Source organism: Eurypyga helias, unplaced genomic scaffold (assembly GCF_000690775.1).
Source record: "Eurypyga helias isolate BGI_N326 unplaced genomic scaffold, ASM69077v1 scaffold2554, whole genome shotgun sequence".
NCBI classification, from domain to species: Eukaryota; Metazoa; Chordata; class Aves; order Eurypygiformes; family Eurypygidae; genus Eurypyga; species Eurypyga helias.
This window is the reverse complement of record NW_010246687.1, coordinates 1606-18674: the sequence shown is the minus strand read 5'-3', so window position 1 is coordinate 18674 and position 17069 is coordinate 1606. Positions and strand designations below refer to the sequence as shown.

The window sequence follows — 17069 nt, the reverse complement described above, 5'->3', positions numbered from 1 at the left end:
CCAAACCATTCTATGATTCTAATTGGCTCTGTTAAATACAGAATCATAGAACCATGGAATGGTTTGGGTCAGGACATTAAAGACCATCTAGTTCCAACCCCCCTGCCATGGGCAGGGACACCTTCCACTAGACCAGGTTGCTCAAAGCCTCATCCAGCCTGGCCTTGGACACTTCCAGGGATGGGGCATCCACAGCTTCTCTGGGCAACCTGTCCCAGTGCCTCACCACCCTCTCTGTGAAGAACTTCTTCCTGATATCCAATCTAAACCTCCCCACTTTCAATTTAAACCCGTTACCCCTTGTCCTGTCACTACAGGCCCTTGTAAAAAGTCCCCCCCAGCTCCCTTGTAGCCCCTTCAGGTACTGGAAGGTGCTATAAGGTCTCCCCGGAGCCTTCTCTTCTCCAGGCTGAACAAGCCCAACTCTCTCAGCCTGTCCCCATAGCAGAGGTGCTCCAGCCCTCGGAGCATCTTTGTGGCTTCCTCTGGACTCACTCCCACCGGTCTATATCCTTCTGATGTTGAGGGCTCCGGAGCTGATTGGAGCATTGATGCTCCAATGACTTTAAGATGTACAAGGCTATTTTAGCTTTTTTGATGTTTAATTTTCCAGTGTGTACCAAGGCAAGTATTAAAATGCTGTTATTTAAACAACCCAAATGTTTATGGATAAAGCAGACATGTGAAACATCAATAATGCTTTAAAAATTATTAGCTACTGAGGCTTCATTCAGTGTGAGCATTTTCTCTCTTTAGGTGAAAAGGAAATTGAACTGAAGATTCCAGAACACTTTCAGAATTTGAACAGCTTATATTTTCATCTTTGTTTTAAATTGTGATGATGGAATAATTTTCCACAGAGACAAGAAAAAAAATAAAAATAAACAATTCATGGTGTCAGAATGATAGTCAAGAATATAACTGTCCATGTTTTGTGATGAAACTGATGATGCCATAGCAATTTATTTGATTTATGTAGTAAATATCAGAAGTGATGAATAGAAGATGATATAAATTGGAATGTATTATATTAGTCAGCCGCTGCAGCTCTGCTACAGCTACTCAGCTTCTCTAAACTTGTTTAATGTCTATGTGGTTGTGGTTTTTTCAGATGGCATCTACTAGGACTACATTTTTTTTTTCCACAGCTGAAGATTTGAATGTAGCTGTTTGTTTTATGATCTGCTTGCGAATTATTTTCTAGAGTGGTTTTAAACTCTGTAAAATTCAGCTCATGTGCCGAACTGTAAAATTTTGTCTCGTACAAGTGTCTGAATCCCCTGTTATTGCTTAAACTCTGCATATTCTTAAATATACCCTGATGTCCTGCTGTTACAGGGAAGAGAAGAAGAGTTCCTCAAAGTGTGTACGCTCCAGTCAGAGAGACTCTAATTTCAATTCGTCATCAGATACTCAAGAGTTGGAAGTAGTGGGAAGAAAAGCTGAAATACTTACTGGAAGACCAAGCAATGTAGAAAAAGCTGAAGAAGTTAATTCAAATGCTGAAGAGGAATCAACATATCGAGTATGTTTTACATCATTTCACGATAAATATGAGTATGTTTTCACCTGAAGCCAAGCGTATGTCTTCTGGTGAAGCTTTAAAATTGGACTTGACAAAAATAATTGCGTGTAGGTAGTATCAAAAACTAGTGGAGTACTTGTAGCGTCAGCTGGAAGAGAATTTATTTCACTTTTATGGGTTTTTTTGGTATGGTCTCTTGCACTTTCTTCTGTTATCCATGAGTTCCAGAAAGACCAAAAAAAAAAAATCTTGTTCTACAATTACAAATATCGTTTGTAATTTTTGGCTACATTTGAATGTTTTTCATAAGTTGATGCTTACCATGTTCTTGCTAAGGCATTGGTTCAAGAACTGGATCAGGAGAAAGAAAGGAGGTGGAAAGCAGAGCAAGCAGAGAAGACATTAATAGAGCGTGTCAGAGAGCTACAGAAACGTGCAAAAGAAGAAAAGAATATTCAGAGTATGGCTGTATACACTACAGACAGGTAGGGAAACAGTGCTGTAGTATGAGAGCTGGGTTTTGGTTTTGATTTTTTTTTTTTCAATTCAAGACCATTCAGTTTATAGGCTTAAGAAATGAGAACGGCTTTAAACAATATACTTGGAAAATAATGTATCAAGAAATAGTGCTAGAATTTGTCTCAGTATTGCCTAATGAAACTCCTTTCTGCAGCTTTCTTCCTGTTCTTATCTCAGAACAAGCATCGGTATGTCACTTACCTCTATTTCTAGCCATTACTTTCCAGGCCATCTCTCAGAATTGCACTTTCAGCTCAAGCTCTAGTTGCTGTCTCATAACATACTTTCAGCTTCCAGTTCCCAATCTCCTTTTCCACCTCTACATAGAGCATTCTTTCTTTCCTGCACAGTGCACTTGAGCAAAGCTGTTTCCGGCACACCAGGGTTGGCCAGTAGTGCACGTCACGCCTAGCTTATCTTCCTATAGACTGCTGTCATCATCCTTGTAAGTTCTGAGCAGCATCCTCTTTTTCTCCAAAAGTTCTCCCCTCTACGCAGGCATTGTTTGCTGCCAGCTATGATTGGCGATGTCTGCTCTATTTGTCTTTTTCTTAACTGCATCGTATTTATCAAAGATGTATTTTCTTTCTTGTAAAGAAGAAACAAGCCAAGTGCTTCCTGAGTTACCAGCCATGTCTGACAGTCATTATTTCCCCTTTTTTTCTTTTAGTTTTAGGTTCACTTTCCACTTTTGTTGCCACTTTGGATAAGAGGCTTATTATGTGCCTTTCCTTTTGACATAAGATCTTATATCAAAAGTTATTAGAATATTTCAGGATATTTCAAAGAATATCCTTTGAAGGATATCCAAACCTTCTGAAGAAAATTATTAAACTACAAATGGCTGCTACATGTTCAACTTCTCTGTATAGGAAAATGATACTGGAGTGTCATTTCCTTTAAACACCTATCTATGAGGTTCTCTCCAGCTCGGTTTCTTTTAAAATGAAGCTCCATATAGTAATGCTACACATGACTTAAGTAATATTGTCCATATTGTTTAAACAGTTTTACATGACAGCACTGTAAATAGTAAAACTCGGCAAAGAACGAGATACAGTGCTACCACACTTGCTAATGCATCAGACTAAATACTAAAATGTTTGTAATACAACTTTGTTGCATTTATTCTCAGGTTAAAGGAATTGATATTGAAAGAGAGAGATGCTAAAGCAAGACTGCAAGCAGATGTCCAGCAGCTGAAAGGTGAAACTGAAAGACTTACAAATGAGTTAAATCGGGCGAGAGACAAAGAAGCAGAACATCAGAAGGCCGTGCAGGCTTTAGAAGAAACACTGTCCAAGATGGAGACACAGAGATTGCAGCAACGAACAGTAGAGGTAAATGTTTTTCATGAGTAAATAAGACAGTGGCAACAGGATGGCTACTCTAGTCCTAGATATGAAGAAATGCTTGATTTTACAAGCCTTAAGTCCAAGTTTTCCCCAATAAAAGCTGAGGCTTTTTTTTCCACACAGTAGTAGTTAATAGCAAATATACATTTTCATTGTCGATTCATGTCTTCTGTTAATAAAAGTATGTTATGTGATGTGGCCTTACGATAAAGGAGAACAAGTCCTATGTCCTTAACGCTGAGAGCTGATATTTTCTGAAAATACGCAGTAATAGAAGACAAGTTTGGGTTTTTTTAAATGTTGCTGAAGTCAATAAAGATCTTCCTAGTGGGATGGAAATCTGGTGGTTCTGTTTGCTTTGCTGATCTAATTAATTAGATGCTTTTAATTGCAACCAGAGCAAAACAGTAATTGCTTAGAACATATTTTAAAGATTGTGGTTCTTAGAGCTTGGCTGTTTGTTTGGACTTGTTTGGTTTTGTTTTTACAGCTGGAGAAGAGAATGATGCTTTTTTTGTTAGAGGCACTTTGTTCAGTGTACAGATACACAGGATCAATGTACTGGACCAGATACTGCCACTATTTCAGACTGAATAATTAATTGGTGAATTTGCAGTGGCCAAATGCTGCATCCTCCAACATCTGTTCATATTGTTTCATTATATTCCCATATCAGTTCATCCACTTAGAGAAATTGAATCCCACAGTATCTATCCAGAAGTCTCTGAACTGCTGGTATGGTGCTTTGGGATGTGTTACTGCTCAGATACCCTGAAAGGAAACAGAATCAGAGAGCGTGCTGACAGCCAGACTGTAGGTTCAAGTTACAGATTAGCCACCCTCCACTTTAGGCTCCTGTTTAGGCATCTGAGTGGCTCTTCCATTTTCTTCCTTACCCATAAATACCCTGTTATGGGTCCAGAAATGACCTTTGGTTTAGATCACATATCTGCTTGTCACTTACAGAAGTACTAAATTTATTGATTTAGAGAAGAGGAAAATGTTTTGGAGCGTTGGGTTTCTTTTCTTTTTCTATAAGAAGGGAAATACCTTGTTGGTATATGGTGGTTTTATTTTTCCTTTAATGAGTTTGTAGAAATAAATCATCTCTTTTGATAGTAGTAGCATCATTTTTATTAACTGCAGAACTCTATTAAGGGAAGTTCTTTGTTCCTCTCTTTCAGACCCTATAGGAAGTACACTTTCATGATTATGTTTCAAAGAATAATCATTATGCTGCAGAAACTAAATTCTCCTTTTGAATGTTCAGATATACCTTTGGACTATTTTTTTTTAACTCTAACAAATTCTAGAGTATTTTTTAGAGCTTTTTCATAGTACACATTGGCAGTTTGTTTCAGTGGTAAATTATGGTGACTGGCTAGTCACTGTTTAAGGATTTCAATCAATGTTACTAGATAACTTCTTTAAGGGTTTCAAGATAAATACGTTACTATGCATCTAAATGCGTACCCTATTTTCTGGCAGCCTTTAAATTTGCCTATGTTCTCAGTTGAAATTTTTGTGTCTAAGTGCTTCAATTTACAAAAGAACTGCTTCAATTCAGCCACAAAACAACAGGAACACGGTGGGATGCACCTAAATGTCACTCATGAAGAGGCTTAACGTGTAGAACACAAGAACTTCGCTTCATACTCAAGCCTCACAACAGTTTTCATAGAACTGAAGTTACTGTATGAGCTTCAGGTTCCTCTGGCATTCTCAAGCTGCAGCTCATAATGTGCAGCAGCACTTGCATATCTCAAAGGACCTTGCAGGAGATGATAAACATTGGGAACAGTGTTGTATTTGTCAGTGCAGGACACTCCGTACAGCTGTTCCTTAATCTTTTATTTTTCATTATGATTGATTGTTCAAAAATGAAGTTGAGGGGACAGTTCTGATGGAATTCTGAAAGAAAATAGACGTGTGGTGGGTTTTTTTTTTTATTTCTTTTTTGGTTTGTGGGGTTTTTGCTTGTGTTTTTTGTGGGTTGGAAAGTGAACTGGGCTGTCTCTGCGTCCTAGCTCCGCTGTTAGGTAACGAACACCTAGAGTAATCTTGATTAGCCATTAACCATTCACAGATCTGGTACTCTGGAAGGCAGAGATTAGAATTGTGTAAGTACAGAATGTGGAGAGCCTTTGCTTAGGGGGGCAGGTTGACAGGATAGTTAAGCTGTTACGTCTCACTGCTTGAGCACAGAAGGATTGAGACGATGCTGCAAGTAATGGTTTAGGAGTAAGAATATCTCCCTTAACATCATCTCTGCTGGTGCCTGTTGCATGTTTTAACTTGAAGCCTTCTAAGGTGTCTTGATTATGAATTACCATTTCATGAGTAATATAACCCCTTTTTTGTAACTTTTTTATATCTTTTTTTTTCTACTTGTTCAGACAGAAAATACAACTTTATATGTAAAAGATGCTTAGGATTATGCTTAAGATTATGAATAATTCCATTTTATATAAGCTTGCATTAAATGGAAAAAGTGGAGTGTGCCACCTGGTGTTAATACTGATTCTCTATTTTTCATAAAACCATTAGGAAGCAGCTCTGAGCAACTTTAAACAGTAAAACTCAAGGATACAGATTAAAGAATGTTATTCAAAAACATAGATTACAGTTTTAAGAAAATCTTTTTTCTCTTTATGAATTCTACCCAGATGAAACAGGTGCAAGAAGCAGAGCTTAAAGCATCAGCAAATGAAAGAGAAGTACAGTTACTTCGAATATCCTTCCGACAGCAGAAGGAGAAGGTAAAACAACTACATGAGCTTCTTATATTAAGAGAGCAAGAGCAAAGGTATGGGGTCTTCTACTTTCACAAGTTAATAGAGATGCTGGTGTTACAAATGTGTTCTGTTTAAATGCATTCTGCAAAGTGTGGGTGTGGTTTGGGTTTTTTTTAATGGGAGAGATGGTCTTTCTAAAAATGTATGTTCCCACCCATTTTCTTGCTCATTTAAGAATAGCTTCATACTTTGTAGATTGCTGACTTATAAGTCCATATAGGCAAACTGTGTTCTTCCAGCCTTTTATCTGATAGGTTCTTGTCTTACTGTGTGGCTGCTGTTGTGTTGCTGGCTCAGCCTAGACAAGACCAAGCAGCCACTCACTTGCTCCTCACCCCAGTGAGTTGGGGTAGAGAAAATGTAAGGAAAGGCTCATTCGGGACAGGGAGGGACCACTCACCTGTTAGTTATGGTCACGGGCAAAACAGACTCAACTTGGGGAAGAAAAATCAATTTAATTGGTTACCAATCAAATCAGAGTAGGACAATGAGAGATAAAACAGATCTTAAAAACGCCTTCCCCTCACCCCTCCCATATTCCCAGGCTCAACTATGCTCCCAGTTTCTCTACCTCCTTCCCCCTAGCAGAACAAGGGGATGGGGAGTGGGGTTTCCCAGTCAGTTCATCATACCTTGTCTCTGCTGCCCCTTCCTCTTCATTGGGGGAGAACTCCTCCATACTCTTCCCCTGCTCCAGTGGTCCATCCCACAGGATACAGTCCTCCACAAACTTCCCAGCATGAGTCCCTCCCACAGGCTGCAGTTTTCTTCTCTGCTCTGGTGTGGGTCCCTTCCCCAGGTGTCTGGTCCTTCAGGCATGGACTGCTCCAGCACGGGCTTCCCACAGAGTCATGGGCTGTCTGGGTGCAGCCACCTGCTCTGTTGTGGGGTCCTCCCCGGGCTGCAGGGGGTCTCTGCTCCCCCGTGACCCTCCATGGCTGCAGGGCACAGCCTGCCCTCTCACCACGGGCTGAGGGGAACCTCTGCTCCGGCCCACCTCCTCCCTGCCTTTCTGCTCTGACTTTTGGTGTCTGCCTGGTTGTCTCTCTCACAGCCCACTGCTCTCTCCACTCTGTTTCTGCTTTCACTGGCTCATCCATGGCCAGAGGTGGGGACAGCTTGGAGCCAGGGGAGCTTCTAGCAGCCTCTCACAGGAGCCACCCCTGTGGCCCTTTCCCCACTACCAAAACCCCACCACCACACAAACCCAATAGAGTAGATGACCTTTTTATTTTAAATACTTGATCTTTAATTCAGGACATAATCAGATAAAAATAAAATAGCATTTGAATTACAGTCTGAAGATCTGCATATAGTACAGTCACATGAAGCATTCAAAAGAAGTCAGCTTCTACAGTGCCTTGCCCTCGGGCAGGTGGGTGGCTTGCCTGGCCTGTTTCCTCTTTCCTCTCAAAATTTCCTTTTTCTTTTTTTTGACGTGAACGTAAGTTCTAGACAATCAAAGACGTGTACAGACTAAAGCAACAAGTGGTGTGCGGTATACTGGTCTGCGAGGGAGGTTATTAATAACACAAGCTGGTTATGCTTGCTAAATTTTACAGGGATAAATGTATTCAGATACCAAGATAACTGGAGGTTCGAATGGGAAGAATCTGATCGCTGTTTTAAGGACTTCGAATTATTATCTCATATATCTCCAGAAATGTAATGTGAAGGACAGCAGGTGTGGGTTTTGTTTGTGCTTTAAGGCAGGTGAACAGGATAGTCTTAAAGTACAGGATACTTTTGCTTCAACATTCTCCTATAGACATGCTTCCAGACAAGAAGGAGTTTTATCCTGGAACCCTTTAAAGGTCCCTGTTGCTGCTACTTCTCAGGTTTGGGGTCTGAGTGAGAAGCAGCAGTTGTTGGGTTAAGGTGAAGAGAATGACTGCAAAAGAGGGTATCTGGCCGTACAGTGCTTTTCCCTGATTCCAGTGTTTGATCCAGATCTTTGTTAACAGCAATGCAAACAAATGCTAACAGCAAAAATGCAATTGAATACTTTCTACAGAGGTTTGAATTAAAAAGTAAGCTTATTCTTTTGGGTGTCTTAACAGTAGTCAATACTCTCCTCCTCATCACAGAGCCATTGTCATAGAAGACTGAAATCTGTCTTTGAAACTAAGGAATTTTTCCCATTTATTACATAACTTCTTATCCTTTTTAAGAAATACTAAGGAAATTAATTGAAACAGCATTGTGAGACACTGCAGTTCTTGACACAGGTATGTGTTTGCTAACTTCAGGAAAGAACTCCAAACCCGAGTTGCTTTAAATGGACCTGAATTTCAAGATGCTTTGGCAAAAGAAGTGGCTAAAGAGGAGCAGAGGCATGAACAACGTGTTAAAGAATTTCAGGAGAAAATTCGTGTGTTAAACCAGAAGTATGAGGAGTTAGAAGATGAATTTCGTTTGGCTTTAACTATTGAAGCCAAAAGGTTTAAAGAGGTAAGACTGAACATTTCATCTCAAACTAGGTGGAGTTGTAGTGCTCTTCAAATGCATTGGGGTTTTTAATGGAGGGGGGAGGATTAGTTTTCTTTGATCCTTAAAGTCTTTGCGCCAAGGATCCATCTAAAAACACTGGTAACAAGCTTTGAAATATCAGTGATTAGAACATAAGGCACCAAATGCCAAGTCAGCACTCAAACAACCCAGCATTTTTGTTCATAAGTAAAAGTGAATCAAAAAAAATCAGAAGAACTTGTATCTGGCGGGTTTAATTTCTTTTAAAAGATGTTGATCTTCTAGAATATATTACATTATTGTCAAAACCCTCACAGTGTTTTGATAAGGGCATAGTTACATATGTACTTGTGTATTTAATGATAAAGTTCCCTATTGTTTAACTTCTCAAAATTGAATTTTAAATAGATATGTATTTTGAAATTAATATTCAAAACTTGCTTACTAAATCCCTTGGACAACTTTTTTTCTATGGCCAGTGTTCACCTTATTTTATATGTTAAGTGAAATAAAATTTGAAATCCTTCACTTAAGCTTGGTTTTCTTAATTTTTTAAATCATTTGGATGCAGGGGAGAAGAGGGGAGGGAAAAGTGTTTTGTCACCCTTCAAATCTCTCTTGCAAGAGCAAAAAAAAGAAAAAAGATTTAAGTTCTTCTTTCCAGATTTTAATGTTGTTCTTAACAATGAGATTAAATCAAAGCATTGTTTTCATTTCCCAAGCTATGTTTTTTCTGCTTTGCTTCCCATCCACCCGTGAATTTTTTTTCCCAGGTTGGGTTTTTTTTTTCTTAATGTGTAGCTGAGCAGAACCAGTTTCTGAGTTGAAGGATCACCAACAAACTGGTAGAAAACCAGTTTCAGATACTCACTTATTTCACATACTGTTGATGAACTTCTACTTCTTCCTATATTTGAAACTCAGATGTCATTTGTGTGTATGTATACGTGCTCTTTCCAAATGTTAGCGTTTCTCAAGTCTTATCTTACAAAACTTCAGGTAGAAGAGCGTTTTGAAAACGCTGCTGCTGATCTAGCTGAACATAAACAAGCCCTCTTTGAGCTTGAACAAAAGGAAAAAGAGATGGCAAGTCTGATCGAGGACCTGACAAGTATAGTGAAAGAACAGAGAGAAAAGATTGAAGAATTAACAAAATCCAATGAAGAAGCTACTACAAAGCTAAAGGTACTTGTTTCGAAACATTTCAACTACACGTATGATTTTCTTGGTAATATTTTATCTATAAAAGTAACAAATCCATACAAGGTAGGTTGACTGAAAGATGTGTTTCCTGTTGCATTAAAACTCCACATCAGCTTTTTTTCTTGAATCTTGCACTTCTGCTTTCACAAACACCGCTCCTCATATGGCAAAATGTAGACTTGTTGGTGTCTTCAGAATTGCACTCTTTGCCTCGTGGGTGCTAGCAGTTTGTACATAATCAAGTGGTCAGTCTAAACTGGGATTTAAAAACCTGCTTAAATAGCTCTGACCCTTTGTAAATTCACAGTAATGGAGTAGGATTCTGCAGTGGTCATTAAGTGAAGTAAAAATGAAACTGAACAAATAAGTGTAGTTATGAACAGCTTCATATCTGTGAGAATTGCATAAAATGAGCAGTATTAGTCATTGTCTACTAATTACCTGATGGTAAATACTGTGGGCACAGTTGATTTAGCTTATACTACTGATCACCATATGGCAGCATACTGTAGTACTGTGTTGTCTGTAAACAATCCTAGGAACATAACTGTTGCATAATCCACTTGATGTATGTATTCAGTCCCTCTTTATGTTAGAACTTCTGTGCAGTACAACCCCTGCACAGCTCTTTCTCATCTCCTCACTGCAAGTTGCTGTTGGGGTGTCCAAACATGGTGACGCTACACAGAATGTTCTGCCAGCCAGTGATGCTGCTAAAAAACAAATTAGAACATAGCTGTAATCTGTAAAACAGAAAGTAGCCTGCATAACTGAAGATAAATCTTTATCATAGGAAGTGGAAGTCTGTTTTCTTTTGATTTGGTTTTTAATCTTTTAAGCTGACTTTCAGTTTGTCTTTTTTTTTTGACTTGTGCATTTATAATTCTGAACAGGTTTTTATAACGGCATTGATAATTTAAGGTGACTATTTAGAAATCAGCTTTACAGTTTTCTGGGATGGAAGCGTGTCTATTTGAAACAAATATTTGTGTTTCAATTAGAAGAGATGCAAGCAGAATATTCCCCAGTTAGCTTGTTGTACAGCTTTACAGTTTTCTGGGATGGAAGTGTGTCTATTTGAAGCAAATATTTGTGTTTCAATGAGAAGAGATGCAAGCAGAACTCTGTGTGCAAGCAGAATATTCCTCAGTTAGCTTGTTGTATGGGATCTTACTGTCTTTTTCCAACGTTCATTCATACAGTGTCGAACTGGAGAGCTTGAAACTCTGATTGAGGAGGACAAACAGAAGGCGGCAGAAGTTGTACTTCTGAAAAAGGAAAATGGAAAACTTATCTCTCAGCTGACAGCCCAGGAATCCGTGATTGATGGGTTAAAAATGGAAAGAAAAATATGGGGGCAGGAGTTGGCACAACAGGGTAAAACTTTTTTTTGTTTTTCCTTGCAGAAAAAATGGTGTTTAATGTCATACCTTCCAAATAAACACTCCAATAGAGTTGTAATCATGACAGCGTCTGGGGGTGCCGTGTTGGTCTTATCCACTTGCAAAGATGATGTGCAAAAGTAGATCTTCTGTAGTACGCAGGCCGTTACGGGAACTGTAACAGCAGTTAGTTGCACGTACAGTTCATCTCTTTGCCCAAAATGTCAAAATACCGTAACGTTATGCAAAAAACTTCTGACTGTGAAACTAGGAGAACAAGGATTTGTAAATAGAGTTATGTAATGCTACTTGTCTGTCAGGTAACGCTAATGTGAAAAATTCGGTGTGCATCTTAAAGTTAAATACCGGGTGGAAAAAAAGCTTGGGCTTTTTGCATCTTTCTGTGATTCACGTGACTCAGCACCACCTCGTGGGTTCTTTGAGATTGGCTGGGTCTGTAAGAATTACTGTTGGCTTTCCTCAGAGAAGTTTTCAGAGGAGAAAACAGTGACCTTCAGTTCTACATTTCCTTAAGTGTCACCTCACGACAGTTTAAAGCTCTGCAGGGTGTCAGTGGGCCTTTGCCTCCCACACCGCCCCCTGCCCATGACATTACTCATCTCAAAGTCATCTGTAAAACGAGTGCTGCAGTGTGAATATCCTGTTTTATCTAGGAGCTCATCTTGCTCAAGATCGGGGAAAACTGGAGGCCAGAATTGAAGTTTTAACGAATGAGATTGAGCTGTTGAAAAAGCAAAAGGAACAGGACAGTGATACTATAAGAATTAAAAACAAAATAGTGGACGATCAGACAGAAACCATTAGGAGATTAAAAGAAGTAAGTGCCATGCCGGACAACTTGTGTGCTTAGCTAAAATTAAGACTTGCAGTGGGAGTGATTGTGAAGGCTGTAGTGGTAAACCGAGCGCAGAGCCAGCTTCCAACTCGGAAGGCACAGTCAGGCTGTCGGTTTCACTGAGAGCAGAAGAGGGCCTTGTTTTAACTTGAGGGACAGACATGCTACTTTGAATCTTTTGTTAAACCATATTTATGTAAAGACTTTCTTCTCTTTACCAAGAACAACTTGAAGTAAGGCAGTGACTCTGAGAGAGGAAAAACTGGGATAGCATAATTCTTCCTGTGTGTTTAAAAGAGAAGGGGGGGAAAAAAACTTTTAAAAGTTTGCTTAAAACTTTAACAACAGAGCTACTAAGTTTTGTTCTGTTAATTCCATCCATCTCATTTAAAGACTTAAGACTTGAGCTTATTAATCAGAGCAAAGTGTTACCGCATGTTATGTCAGTCAAGGTTGGATGTGGTACACCTTAGACTATAAAGCCACATAGCAATGTCAGCTCAGTGATTTGTGTATGTGGAATAGTTGTTGCATTAGAATTCTAAATAACACATTTCTTAACTTGCGTTCAATTTCAAATTTATGTTTTGATGACTTTTTAATTCTGACTTCTTTCAGATGTCAATTATTTAACTGGCTATTGCTTTACTAAGTGTTTTTCATATATGTTTAGAAGAGTAAACTTTCACGTGTCTGTCTCGGCTTTATTCCAGCATAGACTAAACAGATACTGTTAAAGGGTAACACTAAAGTTAAAATGAATGGAGTTTGTGTTCTAAAATACTTATCTTCTGAAGGGTTTACAAGAAAAAGATAAACAAATCAGAAAACAGCATGAAGAGAATCGGGAAGCTCAGAAATTTTTTCAAGTACAGTTGGATGAAAAAGCTGCTGAATTGGAAGAGCTAATGGCAAAATTAGAAAGGCAAAGTGAAAGAAAAGAGGAATTAAAGCAACTGCTAGAAGAAAAAGAAGTAGAACTTGATGACATTAGGAACGCACACAGGTGATACATACAAGTGGCAATAATCCTTTGGGATCAGAATAGTATGCAACACTGCTCTCAAGTTATTCTCTGTTCAGAGAGTACTTGATTGCTGTTAAAACCCACAGAAATGGGGAAAACTGGAAGCCTGGAAAACTTTTCTACCCCCTCCTAAGCAGTGGTATCTACATTCCTTGTAAATAATGTGCATTTTATTTTCAGTGCACTGAAAAAGAAGTGGCAAGGTAAGGGAGAGCTATTAAGCCAGCTGGAGGTGCAGGTGAAACAAATGAAGGGGAACTTTGATATCAAAGAGAAGAAGCTGATTGAAGAGAGAAATAAAAGTCTTCAAACTCAGAGGTGAACACCTTAATGCCTCACTTTGTGACTGCTCAGTTAGTATAGAGTTGCACTGTTAGTAAGTGTACAAAAATATTTGATTATACAGTGAAAGAATGCGTCGTTCATACCCGAAGGATGAACGCTGAAACTGAACAAACTTTTAGCTATGTTCTATGTTTTTTATTTTGAAAATTATTGGAGCCTACACTCAGTTCCTCCCCAGTATGCCTGTTCCACTACAGGGTGCACTTTATCTCCGTGAGGAAACCCCATGTCACGCCTACAGGGCAGAGACTGACACAGCCACCACACGTGCTGGCTGGAGTCGTGCCGGGGAGGCGCTTGTGCACGTGAGGCGCAGTCTCGCAGTCCGTACCCGGGTCTGTGTGCGCACGGGCTGGCTCGGGACCAGGAGGGATGGGACAAACTGGTTGCAAATCACAGCTCAAGCCAATCAACCGTGACTGACATCTTGGCTTACGAGGGAACCCACAGTGCTTCCCTAATGTCTGTGCAGGATGATGAAAATTCCTTGTGCACTGTGTAGGACATTGAGGATAGATCTGCAGCACCTACCACAGTGCTAATAAATATTTCAGTCTGTGACAAACAGACTGTTTATACCTGTCATTCTCGTCCCATACTAGTAGCAACAGGCTTTTAATTTATTAGTCGTCTTCTACTGTCATTTTTTTTCAGCAGTTAATAGTAAATATGAGATGATACAGCAACAAATACTCACAACCCAGAAAATAATCAGGGACTTTAATGCTGAGTTATTTCATATGCTTCTGGCATTACAGAGAAATATGGTACACTGCTGCCTGTGATGAGCTGGATTGTTAGTATGATTTTTGCTTTATTCTTTGGCCCCTTTCTCTTACTTTTCTCCCTCCCAATTATTCTTAAGAAAATATTAACTAGCTAATAAGACTGAATCTAGCTGTGATAACCATACTGTTGCTGAAAGAATAAGGTATTATGACAAAGATTTTTTGCTTTATGTTTTTAAATTAAATACTTCAATTATACTTCTGCTATTATTTTAAGGAAGGTCATCTGATTAACAAGTGGAAGAAAATACCTTCATGGTCAAGTTGGATTTAAAAAACACAAACCAACCAACCACCTTAAACAGTCAATAATACGAGGCTTTGGAATTGTTGGAAGTTCAGTAGCGAAACTGAAACTTTGTCCCAAATAACTGTTTTGTTTAAAAATTTTGGTGGAAATTGTGTTGTGGAGTAATTTGCCTTCCTTTCTGTTGCTATGTATTTCAGAAGTATCCCCTAAAAGCAGAATTTGGCTGGAGTGGAGGAAACGGCTCACAGCTGTGAAGCAGACACTTCTCTCTTTCTGTGAGACACAGGCCTGCAGGCCGTTGAGAGGATCGCATGGTTCAGTCACTGACTTCTCAGAAAACAAAAGCATAAGAAGTAAATGCTTGAAAACAGGCAAAGTTCTTATCCATGTTGACAGTAGCAAGCCCAAATCTTTGTATTCTTTGCTAGTGATTAAATGCTTCTGCTAAGAGGACTGCCAGAAGCCCTAAACACTAGAACACGTAGTTAAGAAAACAGGATGTCTTCTGATGCTAGATATGGAAGTAATTGTCTTGTGTCGATGTTATTAAAACCTTATCAAAGGCAGAATTGGACAAAGCAGAATACTTCAGTTGTAAACAAGAGTGTGATTTGGTTTTTTATTTCTTTTTTTTTTTAGGATTGCTGTGGAAAAGCTTCATGAAATGAAGGATGCTTTTAAAAAACAACTTGAGTCAGTGTTTGCAGCTCATCGGGAAGAGCTATTGCAGCTGGCACATGAAAAGGAAAAACTAATTGAAGCAGCAAATGAAAAAGTAATTTTAATGCTAAATGTATATGTTTACTGTGTTTTGTGGTTTTACTCTACAGCTCCTACAACAGTGGTGCTTGAAGTCACCTGTTTGTATCTATCTGGCTAATCTCTGGCTGGGAATAGCCCTGGGTTCGTGCTCAGTTTCTGCACAGCAAGAAAATCTGTAGAACTGTGCCACCACGAGGCTCTGTATTCATACAAAGTGAAGGTGCATGCTAGGTAGCTGTTAGGAGTCAATGGCGAAACATTCCCTTATCTGTACAGGCAAGAATAATGATGGTGATGCCAGATAATCCATTTAACTCACCCATGCCAGTGTTAACAGTCACTGTTCCTGTCACACGGCGGAGGAATGCAGTATATGATAACTGGTGCTTTTTCTGCATAGTAGGTAGTTTGGGTTTGATACGTGACTCGCTCTTTCCTAACAAATTAATACTCTAAAGCACAATTCTGCTACTGCCTCCAGTGTCAAAACTAGTTTATTGCATATTTAAACATAAGCATATAACTCCTGTATTGCTTCTTGGTGTTAAAAATTGCCAAGACTGTATGTCTTTAGGTGTATTAAGGAAAGCAAGAATGATAGTTGACCTCTGTGTGCTTTTTCAGGTTTACTGTGTTGAAGAAGAAATGCGACAGCTTCTGCAGGAAATGGCAGACAATAAAAAAGCCATGGAAAATAAAATAAGACGACTTACACATGCACTGAACGATATTCAACACGACCTTTGAAGATTATTAATGTGTACACAAAAAATGTGGATTACACAAGCTTAAGGAAATGCATACACGACAATGCACTTTTCCTTGTTTTCTAGTACATACGTTTTGTGATATATTTTGATGGTTCAGGAATCAGACACATATGTTTACATTTTCATAATAAATAATTACTTCTAATCTTTAATTATTTTTAACTGTTTTGTTAAAGTGGGTCAAAACATATATAGATAAACAGCATCTCATGAAAACAGGAATTAGCTTATTTAATAAGAGAAAAGAAGGTTGGGCATTTGCTTCTAAGACAAGAGCTTGGAGCATTGCTTCACTAGGGTGAATTTATAGAATGGTTTGGGTTGGAAGGGACCTTAAAGACCATCTAGTTCCAACCCCCCTGCCATGGGCAGGGACACCTTCCACTAGACCAGGTTGCTCAAAGCCTCATCCAGCCTGGCCTTGAACACTTCCAGGGATGGGGCATCCACAGCTTCTCTGGGTGCAGCTGGGTGACAACTGTCACCCCATTCCAGCAAATTCACTTAAAATACTGAGCAAAAAGCGTGGACATGTCACTGCTTTAGTTTGAAGGCTTTGAAATATAGGAGATTGTGAACTAACAGCTTCTTACGGAAGCTAATCATAAGGCTTATGTTAATAGGATTGTTATATTTCTTTCGTGATGGAGACTTTACTGTTTCCGCCATACACAGGCACTTATTTCACTGCTTGTTCTCAGATGATCTGTTACTGTACTACACCGTGCCCTTAAGTGTTTAAAACTGCAGTAGGAAATAAACCAGTAAGCAGTAAAATTGGTTATGTGTTGGTACACCAGGTGGAACCGTTGCTTCCCACCTCACTGTAGCTGCTTACAGTGGCGACAGAAGCCCCCAAGCCTGTTCACCACCAGCTTGTTCAGAACCCAGGCACGAGCGAGCTGGCGTGGTGTGAGGGGATACATGGTTCTGTGCCCCCTAAAAGCGCTAGTGCTAGCCAGAGGCCCGGGCTGTTGGCTAACCGTGGGCCTGTTGTTATGAGAACTTGCTGTGTGAACCAGC

The 17069-nt window shown here is 39.3% G+C and overlaps 1 protein-coding gene across 1 annotated transcript; it reads left to right on the top strand.

The window, feature by feature from the left end:
* Window positions 1-1338: 1338 nt before the first annotated feature.
* LRRCC1 (leucine rich repeat and coiled-coil centrosomal protein 1) lies at window positions 1339-16023 on the top strand (the record flags this gene model as incomplete). The annotated part of the gene is made up of 12 exons (XM_010150475.1): window positions 1339-1525; window positions 1862-2010; window positions 3180-3384; window positions 6066-6205; window positions 8444-8645; window positions 9663-9848; window positions 11069-11243; window positions 11923-12086; window positions 12902-13110; window positions 13312-13449; window positions 15154-15289; window positions 15901-16023. Coding segments are annotated over 12 exons (2014 nt in total), but the record flags the coding sequence as incomplete, so codon positions are not given.
* Window positions 16024-17069: the final 1046 nt, after the last annotated feature.